This window comes from Hyperolius riggenbachi, chromosome 5 (genome assembly GCF_040937935.1).
Source record: "Hyperolius riggenbachi isolate aHypRig1 chromosome 5, aHypRig1.pri, whole genome shotgun sequence".
Classification (NCBI taxonomy): domain Eukaryota; kingdom Metazoa; phylum Chordata; class Amphibia; order Anura; family Hyperoliidae; genus Hyperolius; species Hyperolius riggenbachi.
Window position 1 is genome coordinate 332,801,245 of NC_090650.1, and position 18,790 is coordinate 332,820,034.

An 18,790-nucleotide genomic window follows, 5' to 3' on the forward strand; every position below is an offset into this window, starting at 1 on the left:
GATGTCAGGACAGCAAATAAGAGCTTTGCAAATCTGTCAGCTGATCAAACAAATCACATGGTTCTCCATAAGATCTCCTAGACATAACCATTTGATAGGGTCACTTATGCTGTTAATACAAAACAAGGTGTTAGCTATGCTATTATATTGTCTGATGCAATGCAAGACCCCAGTGAGAAAGCAGCCTTATTTATCACACTGTTTGAAACTGCTAAATGAACTGCCAACTCCAGCTAATCAGAGTGCATCTTTCCTTCAGAGACTATGAGGAGCAAGGCTCTCGGTGCCCGGATACGGCTTCATGTTTCTATAAGCAGACATAATTCAGTATATTGGGAAACTGATTTGTTTCTAATTCTGTGCTTTTTGAGCAGTCAAGTAAATACGAGGGATTTTTGGAACTTGGCACAAGAACCGCTCTTATCTGACACCAACTTCTCTCCTCCATGAAATCATTATTAAAGAACCATTTATGTTTCCTTTCCCCCCGGAGATTTCTTTTTTTATTACAATAGGATAGACTCCACTTTAACTCCATGTATTTGTCCCTTTTACAGATCAAGGTTAAGTGCTGCACACAGTCCTGGATAAAAGATTTATACTGTATATACTACATCAGCCCTTGCCTTCCATTACAGAAAGGACCTACCGTACATTTATTAGTGAAGTTGGGGATTTTCTATAGACAAGGTCAATTACACAGAGGGACACTGCATAAGGAGACTGGATGAGCTGGCTCCAGCACTGAGTACTTGTCAATTTACAAAGGGTGAAAGAAATGGATTAGCTATTGAACACGAGCTAGCTATGATGATTGGTGAATGTCAAGTGCAGAAAATCTACATTGCTAGAGAGAAATATAGAGGATTATTGCTACTGCAAATTCAGGGCACTATTTTCACATCACTAAAACAGGAAAGCTTCTTGTTTTAAATTTTTCGTTTTTTTTTTTAATTTTTATTTACTAGTAAAGACTAGTAAAAATCTCAAGTTTAAGAAATAATATATACAAAACAATTAAGTACCTAAAGGCATGCCATGTGCAAAAGGGTTATGATTATTGTGGTGTAGTAGCTAACAATCTTATTCTAATCTGGGCCACGCCATCATCTGCATGGAGTTTCATTGTTTTCCCTGTATTTGTGTGGGTTTCCTTTGGGCATTCCAATTTCCTCCTGCATCCTAAAACATATTGATAAGCTAATTGGTACTCCCCAGAAGTGGCCTTAAAAGGAAGACATGGAGGCTGCCACATTTCTTGTTAAACAATACCAGTTGCCCGGGTGTCCTGCTGATCAAAAGATCAGGAGTGTCTGAATCACACAACTGAAACAGGCATGCAGCTAATCCTGTCAGATTTTTTTTCAGAAACATCTGATCTGCATGCCTGTTCAGGGTCTATGACTAAAAATAAATGTCAGCCTGCATGGGTCTCTCACCTCAGGTTCCCTTTAAGGTACATTCTAATAATACAATCTTTTTTGTCCACTTCTATGTAATATGAGGGACTACCTAAAGTATCCATTCACAGTATATTCAATCAGTTTACCCTTTTACTACATATATTTGGTAAGGTTGGCCAAAAATCATTAGTGGGCACCTTTAGAGAATAGAAGTGACACCAGGTGACTATGGTAGGGATTGAGGGATAGTTGGTGACATGACTATGGTCTCTGTAAAGCGCTGCAGAAAATGTCAGCACTATATAAATACAGTGTAATGATAATATTCGGTACCTACAGACCTCATCGATAAACTGACCCTGGATAATAAAGTATAAACTGCCAAATAAGGAGTTGGGTCCGTCTAATACAAAACACTTAGTAGCTGCAAATAGTCACAGCTACTTTGAAACTATGCAGTTGCTAGCTTCTCATATGACCTGGTCCTTGTTTCTCAGAGTATTGGCTTTAAATGCCTAGTTTGGTTGGAAGTAATATGTTTTTGCGACTGCTAAATTACTGCGAGAAAAAAGGAACCACCCGCAAATTACAGCAGTGCTAACGTTCAACTGATAAAATTCAACCAAGCTATTAGTCTTTTCTCTTGAGGTCAGTCAGCCTAAAGGTGGCGACTAAAGATACAATTTGCTGATTTTAGGATTGAGCCCATCAATATGATTGGATTGGTTAGGAGATTTTGTCCGTTCGTGGGACCAAATGATAACTTCCGATCGTTCATATGAAAAATCGTTTGTAAGCGAGCGTTCAGAAAATTGTAGCGTTAATGGCCACCTATACATATCAGAGACCAATAGTGAATAGCTTCGGAAGATATTTACATACTCTTGCGATGTATATCATATATTGACGCAAACAGGTTACAATGTTGGTGATTAACAGTCAAATTTAACAAATAAAAAATAAGCTAATTTCAGAAGACATTTTAATCTACTACAAGAAACATATTAAAGAGGAAAAAAAGTGCTTCATTTTTACAATAATTATGTATACATGATTTAGTCAGTGTTTGCCCATTGTAAAATCCTTCCTCTCCCTGATTTACAGTCTGACATTTATCACATGGTGACATTTTTACTGCTGGCCAGTGATGTAAGTGGAAGTAGCTGCTGCTTACTTTTTTGGCAGTTGTAAACCATTGTAAACAGCTGATATTTCCCACAATGCAACAAGGCTCCCACAGTGTGATGTCAGAACCATGGTTCTGACATCACACTATGGGAGGGGTTTTACCAAAATATCAGCCATGCAGAGCCTCCTGATGATCCGATTGTGAAAAGGGAAAAGATTTATCATGGGAAAGGGGGTATCAGCTACTAATTGGGATAAAGTTCAATTCTTGATGAAGGTTTCTCTTTAAAGCGGAATATAACCCTGCATTTCAACTTTGCTCTAAAACATTATTTACAGCATATTATATGCAACTAGCATTTTTTTTTTTACTAGACCAGCATTGGAAGGGTTACATAGAGTTTTAAAGTTCCTGGAGATTTCTGCAGACGCATCCGAAGCTGAAATGGATACATTTTGTTTACATAAGGCCCCGTTCAGACTGCAGAACGCGGACCGCAACGCATGCGGACCGCAACGCATACGAACGCACGCCATCCGCGTTCGTATGCGTTGTGTGGCTGATCCCATCACTGAAAAGTGAATGGGACAGCCACGCGTTTTTACAAAAAATGCGTGCAGCAAGCGTTCCCAGACCGCACAGGTCTGGAACGCATGCAGTGTGAACATCAGACATTGCACTCTATGCAATGTCTGATGTCGTGCGTGTCGGCCACCTGCACGCGTTTCCAAAACGCGGCTGGAAACGCGTGCAGTGTGAACGGGGCCTAAATGTATCTAAGTGTTGAATGTTACACACTTTGGCTGTCCTCCAGCTCAGTCAGAGAGAGTGAGTCACATTCAACACTTTTTATGTAAACAAAATATATCTATTTCAGCTTTGGATGCGTCTGCAGAAATCTCCAGGAACTTTAAAACTCTGTGTAACCCTTCCAATGCTGGTCTAGTAAAAAAAAAAAATGCTGGTTGCATATAATATGCTGTAAATAATGTTTTAGAGCAAAGTTGAAATGCAGGGTTATATTCCGCTTTAAGATCAAATAAAAGGAGGAACAAATACTCAGATACTTACCTACAAAGATAAACCACTTACTCCAGCCATGAGACGCAAACTAACACGTATTTTGCAGATCAAGATTTTTTGTGGGAAGGGACTTTCCTGCGGTTGTTATAAAGGCCGAGTCTGAGTCACCACAAACATTTTTACTTTTCTAAGGTTTTTGTATTGGATTTTGTGACATGAGTATCCAGCTGCACACAGAAGGATCATTCTTCAAAGCCTGGAGTTGCTTGTCAAGCAGCAAACATTTATACTGCCTTTCGCTAGTTTCTGTTAGGAACACTAGAAATGCCAGTGTTTTATTTGCTACGCTGAAATAACGTTTGCCATTAATCCTTGCAATATTCTCAACAAAAATTGAATTTCCCTTTAAGTAGTTTCATGTTGTCATTTTTACAGCTAATGTTAAATCAGATCTTACAAGTTGTAACAATAGATAAAAATAGAGATTTCTTTGTGTTGTGTGAAATATTCTGCAATGAGGTTCCTTACTTGGCACTTGTTTGCCCATAGTTTTGGATAACTATAGTCAAATACCTTCCAAGAATATAATACAAGTACAGCATTTAAGCATCATTAATGGGAACCTAGCATTCATTCCTGGGGCTACTTTTCATTTCCAAAGTTCTTATTGATTTTAACAAAAAAAGCTAAATTGTGTTTCAGTCATAACTGGTTATAATTTTCTTACATCTTTACAAGAGTTCAGTTACAAAAATAACTACAATAGTCTAAGAGAGAAAGACCTAAGAGTGTCAATAATTGATTATAGTATTTCCTTTATTCTTTACAAAACCATTCCATGGAAAGATCCCTATAAAGATACCAGCCAGCCTCCCTACTCACTTGCACACTATTTTGGCAGTTTAATTGGGCAGATACCATTCAGATAATGTTTTTGAAAGTAATGAAAATCCTGAGAACCCCCAATGAGAAGATGGACTAGTCTTTTAGGTTGTAAAATTCTAAGGAACAAAATTCAGATATTTAATCCACCCTTAGATCCAGTCTAGCTAGTCTTGTTCCTGTGTATGCCCGAGATAAGGTGGTATTCAGGTGGGTGATCCATTGCTTGGCTCATAAAGCCCAGAGTCCTCCTTTGCATACATTTATTATCTATTATTTTGAAAAGTGCCAACATACTACATGGCACTGAACAATAAATATGGGGTGCAGATAAACCAACATACGTAACAAGTACAAACTAAGCCACAGGAGGATGAGAGAGCTAATAAGGCTTACAATATAAAAGGTAGATTGTGAGGAGAGAAAGTAAAATGGTAGAAGAGTTTAAAGTAGCACTATGGGAAAAATGTTTTAAATATGTGCAAACATATACAAATAAGAAGTATGTTTTTTCCAGAGTAAAATGAGCCATAAATTACTTTTCTCCTATGTTGCTGTCACTTACAGTAAGTAGTAGAAATCTGACAGAAGCGACAGGTTTTGGACTAGTCCATCTCTTCATAGGGGATTCTCAGGGATTTATTTTCAAAAGCACTTAGTGAATGGCAGTTGCTCTGTCCAACTGCCAAAAACTGTGTAGCGAGCAGGGAACGCTGGCCAGCATCACTGTTTGAATCCTGTTTAGGGAATATCTTTATAAAGAATAAAAGCCTTGCTGAGAATCCCCTATGATGAGATGGGCTAGTCCAAAACCTGCTGATTCTGTCAGATTTCTACTACCTACTGTAAGTAACAGCAACATAGGAGAAAAGTAATTTATGACTCATTTTACTCTGGAAAAAACATACTTTTTACTTGTCTAGGTTAGCACATATCTTAAATTGTACAATTTTTCACCATAGTGCCCCTTTAAGGAGGTGAGTTTTCATAAATGTGTTAAAGGAAGTTCGCCTGATGGAATGAGGGAAGGAATTTCATAGAGAAAACACCAAGCATCACTGCTACTTGCTTCTCAGACAATGCATTTAATGTTAATTTGTTTGCTAATTTGTGGATGCAACCCACACAAACAATGTCTCATTCAAATGAATGGGAATTATGTGCTTTTGTTATTCTGCTGGTGGCAGAACTAAGAAACATTTGTGTGGACTTCCTATGTCCACCAGCTGATACTGTATCTCTCTTCTCACCAATGTGCCTGTGCCTTTTGTATCCAGCTGGTGGCAGCACTGATGAACTCATGTGTTGACTTCCCTTATCCACCAGCAGAAGTCTCCAGTCTTGCTGGGAACTGTACTATTCCCTGGCTCACCTGTAGATAAGGGCCTTTCTGGACTTACACCTGACCAATGTGCTGCATATTTAAGCCGTTTCTCCCAGCAGCACATTGCTAGATCATTGATGCTTGCAACCTTATGAATCTGGTTATTGGTCCTGTGTCTCTGGCTTCCTGCTCCTGATATTCTGACTATCTGGTATTGATCCTTGCTAAGCCTGACTTTTCTTTGCCTACTGTTATTATTTGATATTCTGGTTCGACTCTCATCTGTCTGAAAACTCTCCTGTTTGTTGATTTATTATTTATTTCAAGTATTTATATAGCGCTGACATTTTATGCAGCGCTGTACATTATATATTGTCTTGTCATTAACCCATTCAGGTTCTGTCGTTTTCACGTGAGAAATGTTCACCTCCCATTCATTAGCCTATAACTTTATCACTACTTTCACAATGCACTGATCTATATCTTGTTTTTTCCGCCACCAATTCGGCTTTTTTTGGGGGGTACATTTTGCTGAGAGCCACTTTACTGTAAATGCATTTTAACAGGAAGAATAAGAAAAAAATGGAAAAATGCATTATTTCTCAGTTTTCAGCCATTATAGTTTTAAAATAATACATGCCTCCATAATTAAAACTCACGTATTGTATTTGCCCATATGTCCCGGTTATTACACCGTTAAAATTATGTCCCTATCACAATGTATGGCGACAATATTTTATTTGGAAATAAAGGTGCATTTTTTCCATTTTGCATATATCACTATTTACAAGTTTAAAATAAAAAAAATATCGAAATATTTCATCTTTACATTGATATTTAAAAAGTTTAGACCCTTAGGTAAATATTTACATGTTGTTTTTTTTATTGTAATGGTTTTTTTTTTTATAGTAAACATTTTATTTGGGTACTTTTGGGAGGGTGGGAGGTAAACAATAGATTTATAATGTAAATGTGTGTTAATTCTTTTTTTTTTTTTTCAGGTGTAGTATTACTTTTTGGCCACAAGATGGCGGCCATGAGTTTGTTTACATGACGTCATGACACATCAGGAAGGAGACAGCCAGAAAAAGCACAGCTTCCGAGAGAAGCTGTCGCTTTTTCAGCGGGGGAGAGGAATCAGTGATCGGGCTCCATAGCCCGATACATTGATTCCTTGGCTACCGAATCCGCGGCCGGGAGTGCGCGTGCACGCGCACGATCGGCCGCGGGAGCGCGCATGGTTCCTGGACGTAGAAACTACGTCCAGGAACCAAAATAGGTTAACTGTCCCTCCGAGGGGCTCACAATCTAGTCCCTGCCATAGTCATATGTCTATGTATGTATCATGTAGTGCAAGTATCATAGTCTAAGGCCAATTTTTAGGGGGAAGCCAATTCATTTATCTGTATGTTTTTGGGATGTGGGAGGAAACTGGAGTGCCCAGAGGAAACCCACATAGACATGGGGAGAACATACAAACTCCTTGCAAATGTTGACCTGGCTAGGATTCAAACTGGTGACCCAGCGCTGCAAGGCGGGAGCGCTAACCACTACGCCACCGTGCTGCCCGGTGTGACCTGTGCTCCTGTATATTTGCCATTGTACTTATTCTGCGAGATCGATGTTCCTTCTGTATATCTGCCATTATGTACTGTATATCTGTATCGTTAGAAAGGTTAATCTGGTATCTGTGGTGCTCCGCGTGGTATCGATTGTATGTATATTGTGTGTATTTATATTGTTGCACTTTTGTGAATAAACTAGTTCATTTCTCATACCCACTGTGCTAACATCAGTATTTCCTTAGTGATCTTATGGTCTTTTAGCCTTGATATGATTTGCATGCACAGATCATTGTTCTGATGGTCAGGTTCAGTCACGACAACAATCTGCATGACCAAATCGTTACAATGTCTCTGGAGATTTACATTGGTGCTGCCAGGCTGCCAAATATATGATGATTTTTACACTTCTGGCTTACTGCAAACCTTGTGTATAGTAGGCGATCAGAAGAGTTCTTACTCTTGGTAATGACTGGAATTAATCACATTCCTTCATTTTCAACTGTGGCCTGAAAAACGACAGTCATACCTGACTAGCTGGCAATCATGTAGCCCTGTGTGGCTGATTTATCATAACAGGTACAAAGAAAAAATGAAGCAGGTGTCCAGAGCAACCAATTAGGTTCCGTTAGATGAAACAAGGCTTCTGTTTGGTTGTTCTGGGCTGCTGCTTCACTTTTACTCGAGTGCTACTTGCAGCTTCCCCCTCGTGCTTTGTGTAACTGATTCCTGTCTGTGTGAGTTTGTTCACAGGGCTCTAGCAGCTGAATCTGTAGCCTGATAACATAATGATGTTTGTACGCTGTTGCATGGCAGCAGTCCCTCGTTACCATGTAACCTTAAAAGTGAATGGTCCTCCAAGCTACACTATAGTAAATCATTAACCGAACATTATTTATGAAGCTTGCTACGAGGAAGAAAATACATAATTCTAAGGTGTAGCAGCATGCATGATCTATATTAATCTACAATGCATTAATTTGATGCATCCATCTCAGGCCTCATGTAAACACTTGCATCAAACTGTTCAGCACAGGCTGCTGCTATGACAACTATCCAGAGGCAAATGTCAGGTCAGCTTGCAGCATATGTGTCTAGTCCATAATTGCTTTGTCAGAGACCTAATAGCTGCCTTCATCTGCCTCTAGAGTCCTTAAAGCGCTAAAAGCAATACTTCTTGCAATTCTTTATGATGAAGCATTCATTTTACCACTTCCACTTTTTAATTTTTTCATTCTTGGTTAAACTTTTTTTCCTAGATAGAAAACAGGATCTACAACGTTTTACATATACTCCACTGAAAACCAAGATGTTGTTTAAGCAGGAATGACTAAAATTAGTGATTATCAATTTAAAGGAAATCCACTTACCTGGGGCTTCCTCCAGCCTGTGGCAGCCGTCCTCTGCCCTCCCGGTCTTCTCCGCTGCAGAACCCAACCTCGCCAGGTTGGGTTCCGGGTCGGTGTCTTCTGCGCTCCACGGCGCGGGTCACGTGGTCCGTCCGACATCATCAGGTCGGTACTGCGCAGGCGCAGAACTACTGCGCAGGACCGTCCTGATGACGGACGGACCACGTGACCCGCGCCATGGAGCGCAGAAGACGCCAACCCGGAACCCGACCTAGCTAGGTCGAGTTCTGCAGCGGAGAAGACCGGGAGCCTCCGGAGCTGCGGCGAGGGCACAGGGCGGCTGCCATGGGCTGGAGGAAGCCCCAGGTAAGTGGATCTGTTTTTTTAAATTTTCCTTGGACACTTACTTTAAGGCTTCATAAAATATAAACTGTACAGTGGTATAGTGTTGCTGTGTTTCCAGTTATTTAATCTATCCCAGCTACTCCATTATTCTAGTGTACAACCTGGAATACAGAGAAAGACGACTCTGCATTGTAGATTCACCTTTCATTTATCTATTGCAAGTCATGTATTGATAAAGGGACACTGTAATGACAGAGATATGAAGGTTGCCACATTTACCATATTTTTCAGAATACAAGGCCTCGTTCACATTGTTACACACAGATGGCCGTGCGATTGGAACGCAATGCGCATGATCGCACGCCATCTACTTTTCCATGCGTTACGTGGCTGAACCCATTCACTTGTAGTGAATTGTTCAGTCGCTTGTTTTGCTAAAAAATGTGTGCAGCATGTGTTCGCACACCGCACTGGTACGGAATGCATGCAGTGTGAACATCAGACAGTGCAGTCTATGCACTTCTGAAGTTCGTGCATGTCTGCCTCCTGCACGTGTTGCAGAATACGGACGGCAACGCATGTAATGTGAACGAGTCCTTAGATGCTCGGGACTACAAGACATACCTAGGGTTAGAGGACAAAAACCAGGGGGGGAAATATACTAAACCTAGTGTGTCTATAGTGCAGGGGCGTCTTGTGGATGTTTCCCCGCCAATTATTGTGTACCTCTTTTGTACCCCTTTTACCTATTGTGTCCCTCTTGTGTTCTCCTTTCTCCCCATGTGTTCTAATGTGTCCCCCTGTTAAGGCTTGGGGTGTGTGTGTTGTTTAAGGTTAGGCATTGAGGAAAGACGGTTAAGGCTAGGTGTGGGGTCTAGTTAAGGTTAGGTTTCCAGGGGTGTTGGCTAAGGTTAGGCATCGTAGTATGGGTGGTTAGGGTTAGGCATCGGTAGAGAGAGGGTTTTGTGTGAGAATAGGGTTAGAGTTAGCTGTAGTAAAATATCAGTATCATTTACCAATATTTTACTATCGTAGTTAGCACAGCAAGAGAGTAGAATATTGGTAAATGTACCAATACTAGCGGCTATATCAGGTGTTAGTGATGACAATAAAATACAGTTATTACGAAAAGTGCTATAATTACGGCATCTAACATTGGACGCAAAAGACTTTCTAAAAAAGAGAGCAGCTCAGGAGAATTCCTAAAATAATAAATTGTGTGTGGGTGGTGAGTGCATGTAGGTTGTGCAGTTTATTAAAAAGCACAGGACACTGTTATACTGGAAAACAATACTTATCTTTGTTTTGGACAGCATAAGGCCTCTTGCACACTGCAAGTGATTCCGATTCAGATTCCGCTTTTTAATCAGTTTTTACATCCGATTCAGATTCCGATTTGCAGTGTGCAGGGAGCAAATTGCAAATCGGAATCTGAATCTGATGTAAAAACTGATTAAAAAGCGGAATATGAATCGGAATCACTTGCAGTGTGCAAGAGGCCTAAGGTAGGTATAAAACTGCTACCTCTTTCCACCCCATTTTTCTTACAACAGTGAAATTCCAACTTTTTCCAGTTGTCACAGAAACAGGAGTTACAGACTGATGCCTAAATGGGGCATCCATTCTGTCAGCTGTGAAATCTCTTTTGGGAAATGTCCTCTAATTTTCTCTAGTGCTTCTGTAATAGAAGTTAAAAAGAAATTCTTGCCATTGGGGACACACATACAGGCCAGATAGGGATTCCAACCCTTCTTCACTCCAGCTAAAATAGACACCATTTTAAGTGACTCTTGTAGGGAGAGTCAACACACATTATTATACAGTGTATACAGGAGAAGGCCTGAAAGAGTCCACCGATAAGCAGCCTGAAGAACTTATAGCATTCATGACCATTTTAAATGTGATTCTAAATAAGGACACTAATAAAGAAAGTGTTTTAGGCCTCTTTCACAGTGCGAAGTTAAAGTCGCACGTTAGAAAATGTTTTAACGTGGACAAACATACAGCAATATTAAGTCTGTGCAACATTCACAGTGCACACGTTGCGTTTGTGTGTAATGTGTAGCATTATTAGAAAGTGCTGCATGCTGTGCGTTATACACGTTGTTAACTGCGTTGGACTGTTTGCACATGCTCAGTAATGACCTGGAAGCATACTTTTCATTGCCTGTATGCCCTACTGTATGTGACGATAACAGGGCATTATTATTATTATTCATTGAATTTATAAAGCGCCAACATATTATGCAGCGCTGGGCATAGGGCATAGAGTTGCGTTGAGACATTTTTGGGATGTTGCGTTGTTAGTTTGCGTTGCGACTTTAACGTTGCACCAAATGCAACGTTCAACTGTGAAAGTAGCCTTAATGTATATTTACTTTAAATACAATGGAATGAAAAAGTCACAGCATGCGTTATGTGAACTTTAAGTTGCATACAGTGAAGTACACAATCTATGGATTGTATGCTTTACGGAAGCAGGGAATTTGCACGCATAAGGGAAGTGGACAATAAGTGCGCCAACATTGACTCTTATGTTAGATATAGTTTGACTGGCGCCCAAAGGGAAATTAGAACGTCCAGTGAATAATAATGTTTACAATGGGTGCCTGGTGAATAATAACGTTTACAATGGGTGCCTGGTGAATAATAATGTTTACAATGGGTGCCTGGTGAATAATAATGTTTACAATTGGCGGAGTGAGAATAATATTAACGGTTACAAACATACTTACCATGATGACTGTTTCTTTCTACGTAAAGTTTTATAACTAAGGCCATGTTAACACTTGCGGTTCGAGTCCGCAAGTGTCCGGGGGTCCGGGGGCCGCAAAGAGACCATACGGGTCTCTGCGGTGGCCACAAGTTGCCACCAGTTGCGGATCCGGAATGTATCAGTTCCGGCTACAATAAAGTAGCTGGAACTAGATGCATTGCAGTGCCAGAAAGGCACCACAAGCATGAGGGATACCGGCGTGTAGTCCGAGCCCCCCAAGTGGCATAGGACCGGTGCTGGAAGCATCCGGTCCTATTGCCAGTGTGATGAGAAACATCCGTTTTTCATTGCACATCTGGCCGCATGTTTGGGTCAGGATCCGGCCCGGGTCCGCAGCCGCACCGGGACGGACGCAAAAATGGAGCATGTTGGAAAAAAGCCGGATCGTCCCAGAGCTGCGTTCCCGGATCGGATCCGGACGGTTGCACGAGTCTGTTGTGTACGGAGCGTTCCGGGTCCGGGGAAGCCGGACCTGGAACGCTAATGTGAACCGGGCCTAAAACTATATACTTTGGAAAATACAAACACTCTGCAAATAACTAAATATATACATTTTAAAAATAATTTGATAAACGATATGGGAGTTTTAGGGTTAGGCACTACTAGGGTAGTTTTAAGGCACCACCGGGGGGGGGGGGGGACCTTGGGGTTAGGCACCACCAGGGGGGGGGGTTTCCAGGGGCTATTTTTTGATGTACACATGCTTTACTGCCTCTGTCAACGCATCCATTATGTGGTAATGCACTGCATGCAGTGTGTTGGGTTACTGTATTGTATTGGACCCACTGTGAACGTTACATGAATTTTCTATTGCAGTGAGTTTCCATTCTGGACCATTTATAGTTCGAACTCCGAGCTCTGTATAATGAATGCTGGGACCTCTAGAGGTAATGCTGATATTGGCATGTGTTAGCAAAAAGTTTAGACAGATTTTTTTTAATGTTACTGTGACACATCGCACATTCATTCTGTTTATGTTGCTGGCAGATTTATGTATTATTAATGATTTCTTTGCTACAATCATATTTTAATATTTATTGAACATGGCGCGTCATTGCTGGATTCATGCTCATATGCTCTGCACATCAAGCAGGAACAGTCATGTGATTTATTCTCATTCTGTTGTTCATTAGCTTTTATTTTATAGGATACTGCCACATGGATAGTAATGAGAAATGTAACATTGTTTGTGTATACTGTTATCATTGTTGTCTCTGGCGGATTTTGTTCCTCAGACTACAAATTATATTGAATATCACTACCGGTATATGTTAACACACAGTGCAGTAGTTTATCACAGCTTGTTACTTATCCTGTATTGTTAATCAGAGACTGATCAAGGTGAAATGAGCGCTTTAATTACAGCGCAGGTAGATTTGGGCGCAGCCACCGCCACCATAGGCTGTAATAGGAATTACAGCTATAGCGCGCTCAGTGAGTAATGTCGGCTCCGTCAGAAGACGGAGCTGAAGTTACTTTTGAAACACAATAATTCGGCTTCCAGCAATTGCTGGAAGCCGAATTATTTAATCCCTCCCCCCCATCCATGGCGGCGTGGAGGGGGAATAGTATTTAGTGCGGCTGGGAACTTGTTCAGCAGCAGGATCAGCCATATACCGGCTGTATCCTGCGCCCAGGTCTACCGGCGCCGATTTTATATGTATCCAGGTGAAATGGGCTTTAGGCATAATAATGCCCTTTTTGGTACAGTGACATGGTGACAGGAGCACAGAGGGGACTGCAGCCAGACCCCTGGCCACTCACCTAGGCTGTCTTATGGATGGCTCAGATCTCCATTATATTTATTGTACAGTAAAAATGTGTGATGGATAAGGAGTTCTGTAAAGACATTAACAATTGATTTGGAAGATCTCCACCACCCAGTGCTTATGGTACTTTGAACAAGTTAACGAGCTGTCCTAGGTAGAAACCAAAAAAACACCATTCCCAAGTGCAGAGGTGCCAAGATTGGCAGTACTGTTGGGGAGTGTCAGGGCCACATTCAATGCAAGCCAATGGGCCATATGCAATTCACTTTTTCTCCTGAATTTTCTCCCAGATGATTTTTTCACACCTTACCAATTTAATGCCTTTCAATCCACCAGCAAGCAAGAAAATACTCTGAATAATGTTGACAGTACCCTTTCACCTACTTTTTAGTGCTTTTTCAATTGCACGGTGCTAAAAAGTCAATTTAAAGCAAAATCCGAAAATTATGTCTTGGGAGAAAACTTAGGGGAAAAACTGAATTGAATAGAGTCAATAGGTCATATGCAATTAACCTTTTTTTCTCCTGAGTTTTCTCCTAGGAGATAATTTTTCATCTTCTATTAGGAATAACTTTTCAGCACTTTATAATTGAAAAAGTACCAAAAAGTAGGTGAAAAATACTATCAAAACTATTTTTAGTATCTTCTTGCTTGCTGGTGATTTAAAATGCATTTTATTGACAAGTTTATAAATATCATTTATGAGAAAACGCATGAGAAAAAGTTAATTGCATATGGGCCCATGGGTCTAAACTGCTTCGAAATGAGTAAAAACACACTTTTTTCTTCTTTTTTTTGCAAGGTACTACTTCACATGGCAGCTGGTTAGAACAAAGTAATGTACACCACATTCGGTGTGAACAGGCACATAGTGTAGGGCAATAGTACACAAGAGAAGTATAGCAATCCATGTATAGCAAGGCCAGCTAATCTCTTGTATGCCACAGCCTTACAGGAAACACATTAGGTATATGGCCTTACTCAGCTGTACCCCAGTTCTGAAAATACATTGAGAATTTATCTCTTTTGAAAAATCTGTCATACTTATCAAGAGTGAAATTTTGTATTATTGTGGAAAACAAATTTGCATAAAGAAAAAAAAAACATTTAAAGGTGGTGAAAAACACCATTATTCCCCACAAGTAATGTAAAATGTAATTTTGCCTTTTTAAAACAGAAGGTATTTGTGATAATTCCACCCAGACCCGGGACAAGGTCCGCCAGCGCTGAGACACCAAGTGTGCCCCTCCATCCCTCCTACCCCAGCTGTCACACACTGATTGCTATTAGACTAAAAGGTGCCCCAGGGCCCCCAACACCTTAATCTCTAGTTACCTGGATTGCAGTCACTTCCATGTATCCTCTATTCTTATTTTTCTCTACTTCAAACACGATAGGGGAATGATAGCTGAGTGAGTTGTGCGCCCCCTCCTACACTGGGTCCTGTGGCTGGAGCCTCTCTCGCCTCTGCCTCGGCCCGGCCCTGATTCCACTTTAAGTGAGTAACTGTGCTAAAAAGATGTAGGCTCACTATACACCAGCAGTTCTGGATGTAAGCCTCGCTTTTAGGGTCATAAAGAGCATATTCGGGAGGGATGCATTAAGGGAAACGAGGGTTGCGCACGTAAAGCTGAATTACTGCAAATACCGGTTTTAAAAAGGCAAAAGTACATTTAGCATTGTGTTTTAATAGCTGGCAATTTGATCTCTTTTCGCCCGTTATACCTTCCTAGTGGTTCTGGGTCACCATGAGCTATCTGGGTATTCCTTATTCCTCACAAAATTCAGTTTTTTGTGTTTTTCCACCATTTTTCTTTTTCACAATATCGGTTGCATTTTCAAAATTTTTTGTTTGCTGCTTTAGAATAATTATGGTATTTAAAGTGGTCAAATCTGTTCAAATCTTTATAAATGTGGGAGAAAAAAAATCTAAAAGATGCCTAAAAGCTAATTATAATAACGGCAAATTCTTCAATGAGGGACAGATGCCAAACACCTGCCCATTCTTTCTGCTGATAGCCACTGATATAGAAGCTAGAGGGTTTTATCCAAAGAGAACACAAACCAATGAAAAAAACAAACAAAACAAAACAAAAAAACAACAAAAAAAGAATTTGACATCAGGTAATAGAAAGGACATTACACGTACAACACAGAGTGTATGCAGAAAGTTACCTGCTGTCTGTCTAATCTCATTCTCTTAGCAGCATTTCTGCTTTCACTTTCACAAGCTGAGGCCAGGATACTTTCTGCTACGGCGGAGGTGAGGTGTGAAGGTATTGGCCGAGACTGGAAAAGAACACAACACACACAAACAACATTACTTTACTGTTCCTAAAACAACATTATACGTGGAGTTATGGAGACGTAATGCTGAAATGTCATTTCAAAATGCACATAAACACAACTGAGAGGGGAAAATGAAACAAATGGTAAAAAAGAGAAATGAAAATTCTTCCTCTGAGGTGTGAAAAATGGCTCTGTGGGTTTCTTCTTCTTTTTTTAATGGACTTCTTAAGATATTGTTTAGTCACAGAATACTTTGTCTTTAGGCAACACACATTCTAAATGATCAAAAGTTACAGTAAGATATACCATTGTTACAGATGGACGAGAAAAATATACACCCAACCAAGAACTAATAATACAATTGGGTTTACACTCATTAGATATGTATTTGACTGTTCCCACCAACAGGATTACTTTTTAGGAGTCAGTTACAACATCTATTATTATTATTATGTATTTATGTCGAGCTAACCTCTTCTGCAGTGATTTACAGGCAGAGAGTCATGCTGCAAACTGTCCCTCAAAGGAGCTCATAATCTAACCCCCCTGACTTTCTCAACCTTTTTACATCGGAGGAACCCTGCAAATATTTTCTCAAGGAACCCCTGCATTTATAAGTAGGTGTGGCTGTTTACTTCACTACTCCCCTGTCACACTGCTATTCATGATACTGTCTCCAGACCCCCCAATTGAGTGCTTCTTTTTACAGTACAAACTATTATACTGTGCTCTATTATACCCCCCCCCCCCACACGATGGGGGAAAATGCCAAGAAACCCCTGCAGAGTACTCTAGGAACCCTGGTTGGGAAAGGCTGATCTAACCTGATCTAGCTGTAGTTAGTCTTCTTTGAATGAAGCAATGAATTTGGTCAGTACGCTTTTGAGAGCACCCAGAGGAAACCCCCACAAAGAGCAGGGGAACATGCAAGCCCCATGCAGATAAGAGTCCTGGCTCACATTTGAACTGGGTACAGGCAAGAGTGCAGTTTGTAAAAAAATCGAATCCTACCGGAGAGCAATTGAGGAGGTGAACGACTAAAGCCACGCATGTGCAGTAGCCTGTGACTGGCTCAGTCGGATAACTTTGAAAAATGCACTACCGCCGAATGGAACAGAGCGAAGCAGCTGCAAGAGACCAGAAGAACTACAGGGGTCTAGAAGAAGCCCCAGGTAAGTTCAACTGGGCACTTTTATTTCACTATAGGCTCCCTTTAACTTTGATTATCCTGTTTTTCTTTACAAATGTTTTATGTTTTTGAATGTTGTGTACATTTTACTTGGATCTCCTCCATCCATTTATATTTGGTTACTTGTTGGTTAAGACTCCTGTTGGTGGGAATAGGTAAGAGTGAGGGCCCGTTTCCACTACGGCGATTCTGCAGAGTTTCCCCGCACATGATTTGCACGGGGAAACTCTGCCATAGGGGATGACGGGGCCGCGGCGGAATCGCTTGCGGGAGCGATTCGGCCGGAACCCCCCCCCCGCAGAATTCGCGACGGAGGCTGCAAATCCCATAGCCGTGCATGCCACGACTCATGGGATTCGCCTGCGATCCCATCCACCCGCTCAGTGCCGGCGTGCGTCTACGAGACGCACGCCGCACTAGTGGAAACGGGCCCTTAGAGATATATCCCTAAAACACAGTAGTACAGGGTTGGCACACGAAAGATTGGCTACCTGTCAAAAGCGCAAGTCAGATAATATGTTACAGGTTATAATCAGAAGTGCCTGAAGAATATGAAGTTGGGACTAATCCTTGCGTATCTAGATAAGATATTTGTCAGAATTTGTATAAGTTATTAGAAGGGACTTCAGTGAAGACATTAGTAAAGTTCACTGCTGCACGTGTTATCATGCATCACATTCACATGATCAGAAACACTGAGGTCGGGCAGTTTCAGGTTCTGTTAGGGAAGCTTCTTTTGCTGCTTGGATTACATAATTTCCCTGTTCAAACTGCAGTAGAGCAGGCACAGAGTGAATTTCTCTAAGAGGATGGCACTGCAGCTAATGGCAGAGGGCAGGAAGTGGATGGTGTTGTGGCTTCTAAATGTGACTCGCTAGGATCTCATACATAGAAAAAAACAACTATGAAACTGACTGCCTAGCATTTGTGCAACTTTCTCCAACTGCAACAATCAGGCTTAGAGAGAGGGTTGCATTGTGAACCAAACCAGCCAGCCTCTGCATTGAACATTGTTGTCAGCAGGAGCAGTTAAAAACAGTGAAAGACATGCATTTTTAAAAGGGCGATCCGATATATTAGTGGACACCGTGGCTGGCTGCTATTACAGCAGATGCCATTTTAACAAAAGACGTTGGGGGTTAAATTTAGGCACGTGGGGGTTTTAAGGTAATATGCATGGGGTTAAGATTAGTTGCCCATCGGTGGTGTTATGGTTAGGCGCCCAACTTGGGAGGTTAAGGATTAGGCACCATCAGGGGGAAGTGTGTGTGTGTGTGTGTGTGTGTGTGTGTGTGTGTGGTGGTGGTGGGGGGGGGGTGTTGAGGGGTCTGTGTGAGAATAGGGTTAGGTCATAGAAAAATAACGGTAAATGTTACCAATATCTATATAAATTTACTGATATTGTACTACCGCTATCCTGCACCCTTTTAAACGGGTGTCTTTCAAATGTGCGCGTCACAACATGAGTTTGAGTCAGCAGGCTAAGGGGTATCTTTATACCAACTACAAGGCTGAACTACAATTGGTAGAAAGTGCAGTTGTTCTGTCTTGTGGGACTATCTGAATCACAAGACAAGTCAGGCAGAATTACAGATCTTTGGGCATTTAAGAGCAGATGTGCAGTATTTCAGCTGTGTTTACCTAGGATTCTGCTTTCAGTTTCTGGACTGTAAAAACAAACTCATATAATGAACATATACAATGATGCTACGAATCTCCTATGGGTGAATAGCTGCACTGCAATATGGAG

At 41.0% G+C, this 18,790-nt stretch overlaps 1 protein-coding gene across 7 annotated transcripts in view; it reads right to left on the reverse strand.

Moving 5' to 3' along the window:
- NOL4 (nucleolar protein 4) overlaps positions 1 to 18,790 on the reverse strand; it is a 401,146-nt gene that overhangs the window by 22,145 nt on the left and 360,211 nt on the right. For all 7 annotated transcript variants that reach the window (XM_068237327.1, XM_068237326.1, XM_068237325.1 and 4 more), the window contains one exon: positions 15,738 to 15,851. In XM_068237327.1, coding sequence (XP_068093428.1) covers positions 15,738 to 15,851 — 114 coding nt within the window. The remainder of the gene's footprint in view (positions 1 to 15,737; positions 15,852 to 18,790) is intronic.